At 33.7% G+C, this 8,164-nt stretch overlaps 2 protein-coding genes across 2 annotated transcripts in view; one reads left to right on the top strand and one right to left on the bottom strand.

Moving 5' to 3' along the window:
• Positions 1,187 to 4,087, top strand: LOC105157523 (DCC family protein At1g52590, chloroplastic). Its single transcript, XM_011073924.2, has 5 exons — positions 1,187 to 1,424; positions 1,849 to 1,906; positions 2,802 to 2,909; positions 3,609 to 3,701; positions 3,795 to 4,087. The coding sequence occupies exons 1-5, from the start codon at positions 1,229 to 1,231 to the stop codon at positions 3,874 to 3,876; spliced, it is 537 nt and encodes a 178-aa protein (XP_011072226.1). The 5' UTR covers positions 1,187 to 1,228; the 3' UTR covers positions 3,877 to 4,087.
• Positions 4,741 to 8,164, bottom strand: part of LOC110011681 (probable polygalacturonase At3g15720) — a 3,765-nt gene continuing 341 nt past the window's right edge. The window contains exons 2-10 of the mRNA XM_020692300.1: positions 7,656 to 7,832; positions 6,637 to 6,774; positions 6,281 to 6,430; positions 6,156 to 6,179; positions 5,857 to 6,064; positions 5,681 to 5,762; positions 5,453 to 5,561; positions 5,234 to 5,347; positions 4,741 to 5,149 (exon numbers count right to left, since the gene is read on the bottom strand). Coding sequence (XP_020547959.1) covers positions 4,913 to 5,149; positions 5,234 to 5,347; positions 5,453 to 5,561; positions 5,681 to 5,762; positions 5,857 to 6,064; positions 6,156 to 6,179; positions 6,281 to 6,430; positions 6,637 to 6,774; positions 7,656 to 7,832 — 1,239 coding nt within the window. The 3' untranslated portion in view covers positions 4,741 to 4,912. The remainder of the gene's footprint in view (positions 5,150 to 5,233; positions 5,348 to 5,452; positions 5,562 to 5,680; positions 5,763 to 5,856; positions 6,065 to 6,155; positions 6,180 to 6,280; positions 6,431 to 6,636; positions 6,775 to 7,655; positions 7,833 to 8,164) is intronic.

Here is an 8,164-nt window from a genome sequence, read left to right as displayed (position 1 = left end):
TATAATCGTTAGAGAAAAGATAACAAAATTATTGAAAAATTACTGCATTGAAGTCAATAATAAATATTTTTATTAATGAAAAATATTCTTGTTATTGTTTGATAAATATTTTTATTAATAAGATTTTTAAATTTTTGATATATTGAAACTTATTAGTATAATATTAATTATTTATTTCTTAAAACAACAATTAAAGGAATGGTTATTCGGTAAAATTATAAAAATAATCTTTTTTTCTTGATCTGTTTTCCTCGTACCAATCAAAGTATTTGAGATTTACTCTCCTCCCAATAATATTAAATAATTTGAAGAAAAACTACTATTCTTTCCTTCCCCTCACTTTCACTTTTCTTTTTCTCTTTACTTAAATCGAACCAACCCTTAGACAATTACAACGAGCTCGTTCAAGATGGTATACTTATAAATAATTTTTATTGTTTGATTATTTATACCTCATGATGTTTCATAAAATTATATAATTATTGGACAAAAGTATATAAATATCCATTTTGTCATTGCTGTTCTTTTTAAAAAAGATTTAAGAATTTGTAAAATAAAGTTGACCAAGTGAAATTTCTTTGTTGCTCTTGTAGTTCATTAAAAAAGTTGAGAAAATATTAAAAAATGAATAAAATTATAATTTATAGTACAATTATTTTTTAATTAGTTCTCCATAAAAAAATGAATTGAAACCTAATAAAAATTAATGAAAATGACTAATTGTTGGACAAATATTAAAATTAATGGATATTGATAATTTTTCAAAAATTTGAGCGGAGTTTTTATAATTTACCGTTTTGTTTCAATCTATATAGCTTAAAAATTTATATAAACTTGGCCCTTGTCAACTATATTTTGTTTTTCATTCAATTTCTAAATTAAACATACACACATTCACATGCCATTTCTGATATATATTTTTTTAGAAAAAAGCATCATATGACACGTGGAAATTAATTAATTAATATTATAATAATAAAGAAATTTATAATAAAAATCAAGAAAAGGGAACAGCATTGTCACTCGACGCGGCACCTTTGATGTGGCTAATTCAGAATCGGTGATTACTCTTTTAGCCCCATAAGCTTCCCCACAGTCAATGTAATTAGAAGGTTCTTTTTGGGTTTTCCAATTTAGATTTTTATTAGTTTCATTTTTAATATTTTTCCACTATGGCTCACAGAATCCGGTTTACTGGACGGACGTACTTCCACGATTCCTTACTGGAATGGCGCTCATCGTACCGGTCAACTGTGCGCCTCTGACAGTGCCACGTCGAGCGCACGTTAGCTCTCGCCGCCGCCGGTTTGGTGTTTCTGCCTCTCTATCATCTCGGCCTCGTGGAGATGCAGTGGTGGTGGACTGGGTGAAGGAAACTGCGAGCTTCTTCGAGCAGGACTCCCGACCCATTATGTTGTTCGACGGTAATTTGCTTTCTATTCGAGAATCAGAAAGGATAAATTTCCAGATTAGTGTATTGTGAATTTCTGTTTGTCACGCTGTTCCGTGGGGCAAATGCTTTTATTGCTTCCACGGTGTTGAATTGATAGTTCTTCCTAAGCTCAGTGATGGAACATATAGTCATACAGTTGATAAATATTTGAATAGTAGTAAATTGTGTAACTTATTCTGTGCCAATTCCAAAATTTTGAAGTCTATAATGTCGAATTATTGAAAATGTCAATCTATCAGCGGATAGCGTTAAAAGGTTGATTTTTGTAGTGTAATGAGTGGAGCGTTCATTTTGGGTTAGAGAGAGCATTCAGTTCAAGGAATTCCTGAAGATAATTGGTGAAATTTAAAATTCGAATGCATATGCCTTGTTTCACATTTTGCTTTGTGTTATAGGTGTATGCAATTTATGTAATGGTGGCGTGAAGTTTGTCCGGGACAATGATCGAAGAAGGTTGGATTACCTTTACCCACCTTATGTTTCAATACAAAATGATTCTGTTGATTTTGATTTTAAGGATGAACTTTCGTGCAGTCTATGGTCCCGCTTTGAAAAATTAAAGATTGCATATTTCCAAGTTAACAATTGTTGCTTGTTATGCTTTGCGCCATTTGGATAAGTGCCATGTCATCAATTCATTTTCTCTTGTGGTCAATGTATTGTGTGTTCTGTTGTTTCCTAAGTCGTATCTCCTTATTTGGTTTGCCTGTGACCTGGAGTGGTTTTTACTTAGAGATTGCACCAGCAATATTCTACCTTAACCTATAATGCAAGTTCATTAACATAAACTTTTGACTTCTTCCACGGGCAGTGAGGGTTCTTATCCACGAGAATTGAATTTTGCGACCTATTGCTTTTTCAGCCAATTTTATATTGTGTGCCCTCAATTTAAGCTTCTATAAGAAGCTGAAGACAGATAATGAAGTAGGAAAGCACCTTGAACTTCCTAGGTTTTCGGAATAGGAAAAGGGTTCTTTTAGAAGATGAAGACAGATGATGGAGCAAGAAACATACTTTAACTTGGAATAGATGTTTGCCTCTAACATTGTTCATGTAGTCCTCAGACTTCCTTCTACTCTTTGTGCTGGAAATGTCACTCCTTTTGCCGAATTACAGAAAAAACTATCAAAGCTTAATCTTAAATATAGCCTGCTAGAATCTTCCTGAGGAACCTATGAGGATGACCTAGTTGAACCCTAAATATTTTAGGGAAAGTACTAAGAAGAAATGTTGTCTTCTTCATCCTCGCTATATTGGATACTGTTCATGAGGTCAGGTTCATCTCATGAAATGATATTTTTCTCAACTTTAGTTTCTTCTGCTAATTTAGTATCTCAATATTTTCCAGGAATATTAGGTTTGAAGCTCTACAAAGTGAAGCAGGCAAGAAACTTTTGCAGAGATCTGGAAGAGCACCTGATGATATTTCAAGTGTTGTTCTTGTTGAAAAAGATAGGTATGCATTCAATGTGAACACTGAAGTTCATAAATTATATCCTGCAAAACTGTTTGTTTCAGTTTTCTTGTGTGCATCGCAACAAGTGAAACACTCCCCGGGACACTAAATGACCACATTTTGAATTTTGGTAGATGTCTAAATTAACCATGGATATAAAAAGTTGATAAAGAAGTAATGATTTATTTCTTTTATTTATGCTTGATAATCTGTTAAGAATAAAAACCTTCGGCCACATATAACATTTCAATTTTATGAGATGCCCACAGCAGTTAAGCAGTCATGATATGAAAAGTTGGCAAAGAAATAAGGATTTATTTTTTATTTCTGCTCAATAGTTTTGTAAAGGAAAGAACCTTCAGCACATATATCGATGGACACACTTCATGCTTGCAAATTATTGCAATATGATTTTTCCAAAACTTATGCTGGATATTTTACAAAATTGGGTTCTAAGAAAGAACAGTTTCAGATGTTCGTAGGTAACACTTTTATTTCGGATTTAATGTGAATATCTCCCTTGATTACATAGTGCATGCAATTATCTCGCATTTGTCTTTGCGGAAAAGAAAAGATTTTCTGAGCTTGTAACTCAGTGGAAACGGGATCCAATCAATATCTTTGAAGAAGCTTGAAGAAAATCTGTGACAAACATTATTTGAAAGGCATTATTATGGTGTTTATTGGAGTTCCATTCAGGTCGTATATCAAGTCAGAGGCTGTACTGAAGATTATGGAATACATAAATTTGCCATTTCCCCAGCTGGCATTCTTCCTGCAATTTGTACCCTTGTAAGTCAAATCTAGTTTGCTACTTTGTAATGTATAAAAGGAAATATGAATTGGTCTATCTCCTATTATTTCATTCTCTGATTACTTCTGCAGGTTCGTACGGGATTTTGTATATGAAAATATTGCAGATAACAGATATAACTTTTTTGGTCGGTCAGATTCTTGTGAGATATAGGATTTTCTTGGTCTGTATTATCATGAAGAAGAGGAACAAGGTGCCTTTGTCTTGTAATTAAATGATTTATATATAGAATAAAGTTGTGATTCTTCCTTCCTTTCTTTTACTTGTGCATGCGTTAAAGATTACAGATGGTGAGAGTTTAATTTGTAAATAATCATATTGGTAATCCTTTGAATTTATAGTCTTTTTGATGACTCAACCCAAAGTTTTATTCTTAAGGTGCAATCTACCTGTAGAATGTATCTCAAAAAATCAGAGCCTTCGTCTCTGAATGTTCTTAAACGGTCTTGCTTCCAAAGTGGCTTCTTATGTGTAGCCATGGAAATATGCCAAGTGAATCTGGAGTATCGATTCTGACATTAACTAGAGAAGTGATTTTGCATTGTTCCTCCATGGCGCTAAACTCTCCTCATGTGGTATTATTTTCATGTCACTTTCCCATTTGGATTAACTATTACCATCTTCATTTACAATGATAGGAAACTAGTGCATTTCAAATTAATAATTGCTTTGTTATATGCTTAAGATTTTAGCTAATCTTTTTCTCACAAGAAGGGTTGAGAGGCTAATATTAATGTGGCAGTTTCAGAAGATTGTGTATGAAATAAAAGATCTAATATCAAGACTTCCACTGGTCAGTTGCTATTTCTACTTTGATAATTGATAGAACTACAACTTTAAAGGGGATATTTTCCTTGTTCTCCATATGGATGTCAAAAATACTGAACCCTTTTCATGTTCATTTCTTACTTCAGTTAATTCTTCTTGGATGGGAGATAGAACTAATTATTATACATGGAGGCAGTAGACAAATAACTGAATGACCTCAGAAGTTTATCTGAAGTAGACTATGGAAAAGAAGCAAATGCCACTGTATTTGGATTTCAACTATATTTACTCAAAATCTTTTGGAAGTAATACAAATTGGGAGAGTTTGTGCAAGTGAAAACCTAAGGAGACAAGTCTAACGTTGTTGTTCTTCTGCAGCCTAGTGGTTGATAAGCGTATCTGATCAAAATGTGTCACAGCTTTAGTTCCTTAGGCAGTCCATAGCTGGGTGCAGTGCATGAGCTGCTGTCCCATGAGCATTGATGCAATGGGCAGTAGTTGAATCATTTGGATAAACTGATTCTATGTCTACATCATCCACTACGATATCAGTGCAGGGAACGGTTTGGCTGCAGCTGAAGTTAATCGTAGCATTTTTGCAGATTGATGTTCCATGGAGTCCAGAGTATCTCACATGACTAACTTTCACTGCAGATGTCTGATGGAAGGGAGATAAACAGATAATTAGCAGAAAAAGGAGTGAAAAAGAGCACAGTTCTGATCTGGAACTATAGTTGCTTACTTTATTAGCGCATTTCTTGTGAGGACAGTAGTACTGGTCAATGATAACAGGGTTATTAGCTGCTACGAAGGTTATTTTTGAGAAGGTGATGTTCCTGGCAAATCCGGAACCTCCCTGTAGAAGAAGAACCAAGAATCACAGGTTAATCTCTATACCTTAAAAGATGCATTACAAATGACTTTTACGTATGTGATTCTGCTCAGCTTTTGAGTTGTTTACCTGCCATGTTTTGATTCTCACTCCATTATCAGTTCTAGTAAAGATGCTATTAGTTATGCTTATTCCTTCTACTTCGTCATGCCGTCCATCTGTCCCTAAACTCCCAATACTGCAGAAAGACATGCAAAAGATCTTTCTCAATAAAAAATTAACATGATGCCAACTTAAGGAAAACGTGTTAACTAATACTGCTACATTGTTAGATGTCGAATGGGTTGAGAAATACACCTTATTCCATGTCCAGGACCACATGCTATATTGGATATGTCTACATTTGAAGTACCTCCATTAATGGCAATACAGTCGTCCCCTTTTATGACATTGACAGGATAGTTTATCAGACTGATTAGCGTTATCATGCATAAATTGCACCGCAGAAAGGGGAGTGAGATAGGAATGTGTACCAGTTGCCATGAGGCAGTTGTGAATATGAAGATTGGATGAAGCGCTGATGTCAATTCCATCTGTGTTGGGACTCTTTGCAGGGGCCCTTATGTCCAGGTTTGAAATGGTTGCACCGTTGCATCCATTTATGGAAACATGGTTCTTTTGGCTGTTCCTATGCTTCAGTCCTCTGACTTGAAGTTCATTGCAGTGAGAAAACCGGAGCGCCTTTGAAATTTTCATAATTTAATGGGGCATTAGGATCTTGATTTTGTGAAGTAATATCAAGAGGAACTGAAGCAGAAATTGAATTACTTACAGTAGGTCGCGTTCTGTCGTCTCCCTGAAACAGATGGAACAGAAGAGTGTCAAAAGCCAGACAATAATTTGCGTTAAATTTTGTATGCGAAATCGAAATATTCCATGTAGAGAATGTGAACTCACATGTGTCCACCATGATTCTCCTCGACCATCAATCACTCCTTGTCCACTCCCTGCCACAATAAGCCCGTCTACCCGATGAAAGGACAACCATTCATCTGCACTTTTCTTCGTCCATGCTGATCTTGGAGGCGCAACAATGTCTCCCAAGATCTGTATATACACATTATATATATTAATACACACACACATACACACACAAACGAAGTGTAATATGTGATGCAACACTAATTTATCGTAAAAGTTTAGAATGTATGGAATTTTCCTTACATTTAAAGAGTGAAAATAAGCTCACATACAGAAGGAAGCGTTTACAAAGTTAAATTTACTGGCTTGTTTGAAAGGGATGTTTTCTTTACCTCAAATGTAATGGAATTTGATGTACATGGACCTTCAAATTGGATTGGAGAGACCAAAAATGTTTTCCCACTTGGTACCGTTACCTTGGCGTTGTTCGTCTTTCTCTTGCAGGCCGCCTCCCATGCTGACTGAAATGCCTGTTAAGGTTTTTTGGAGGAAAAATGTTAGAGTTAAAAGGAATCATGACAAGCTAACCCAAATCAGTTAGTAGATTTTTTGTAATAAAAACATATATTAGGACAAAGAAGATATAGTATAATACTATATCATGGTGAGATCTCAGTTGTGACTCCTGGGATTCCTTTACAAGAATTCAGATAAATGGTGAGGACCGTTCAATGGTTTTAAGTTCAGGATAGTGCAACGATTTGGATTCAAGATTTTCTGTCGGGGTTTTAAATACGAATTTTGAGTGTTTCTGTAAATAAAAAATATAATATATTGGATTGATGGTCTATAAGTCCTTGATTCTTGTACTAGAGCTTGCAGAAAGGTATTACTAATATATTAATATTATTTTTTTTAAGTGGTAATTATATACATGATTATATTAATATTTTAATAAATTGGGTAATATATCAATTCAACCAATACATCGATATGACTAAAAACAATAACTAAATTAACGGTGAATTTTACTATTTTCTCAACTGCAAGTGTCCAACTATAATAATTTAAATATTTTTTTCCAATCTAACTGAAAAATCTGAAATAAAGCAATAAATACTAGGATTTAAAGATCTCGCAATATAAAAAATTTCAAAACTATGATTAAATGATTCGACTTTTCACAAATGGACTAATAATCTAAAACACAACGCGTACAACTCAATCGGTTTCATCCAAAAATAAAAAGGGATAATTTTTTATTTGTGTTCCTCAAGTACCATATGTACTCTTTAACTCACAGTGATTAAAAAAATAATAATAATTTGCCAACTTATTAGGAAGATGCATGAAAAAGAATATTAACATACTAGTATTCAAAGATGCAAACAATAATAATAATAATAATTACTTTAGAATCGTCTGTATTTCCATCTCCGACAGCTCCAAAGTTTGTGACGTCGTGAGTAGTCTTGGAATGGGTGGACGGAGTGTGATTATGCCCATTTAAGGCACTGCGATGACCCTCACTAACCATGCTTGAACCCAGTAGAACCCACCATAAAACCAATATTTGAGCAAAAGTTTCCTAGAAAAAAAAAAAAAGAAACAATAAAAAGATTAGATAAGTTTTGAGGAGTAAAATGTTTTTTTAGTCATATAAAATAAGGTCAGAATTTTTTTTGGTACCACAATTATGATAGGTGATGCTTTTAGTTCCATAAAATACAAAATTACGTCTTTTATTTGTTATTTGAAATAAGTTAAACAATCAATTATTGTTAAAATAGAGAGACGCTCGTAATTTTTCGAACTAAACTTTACTAATAAAAAATGAATAAATTATATTGGTACCTCATAAGGTTAGGTCTAATTATATAAACGTATTCCGTATTTTTTGTAAAATTACAAATACACTCT

Source organism: Sesamum indicum, linkage group LG3 (genome assembly GCF_000512975.1).
Source record: "Sesamum indicum cultivar Zhongzhi No. 13 linkage group LG3, S_indicum_v1.0, whole genome shotgun sequence".
Lineage (NCBI taxonomy): Eukaryota > Viridiplantae > Streptophyta > Magnoliopsida > Lamiales > Pedaliaceae > Sesamum > Sesamum indicum.
This window is presented reverse-complemented; position numbering and strand designations above follow the sequence as displayed.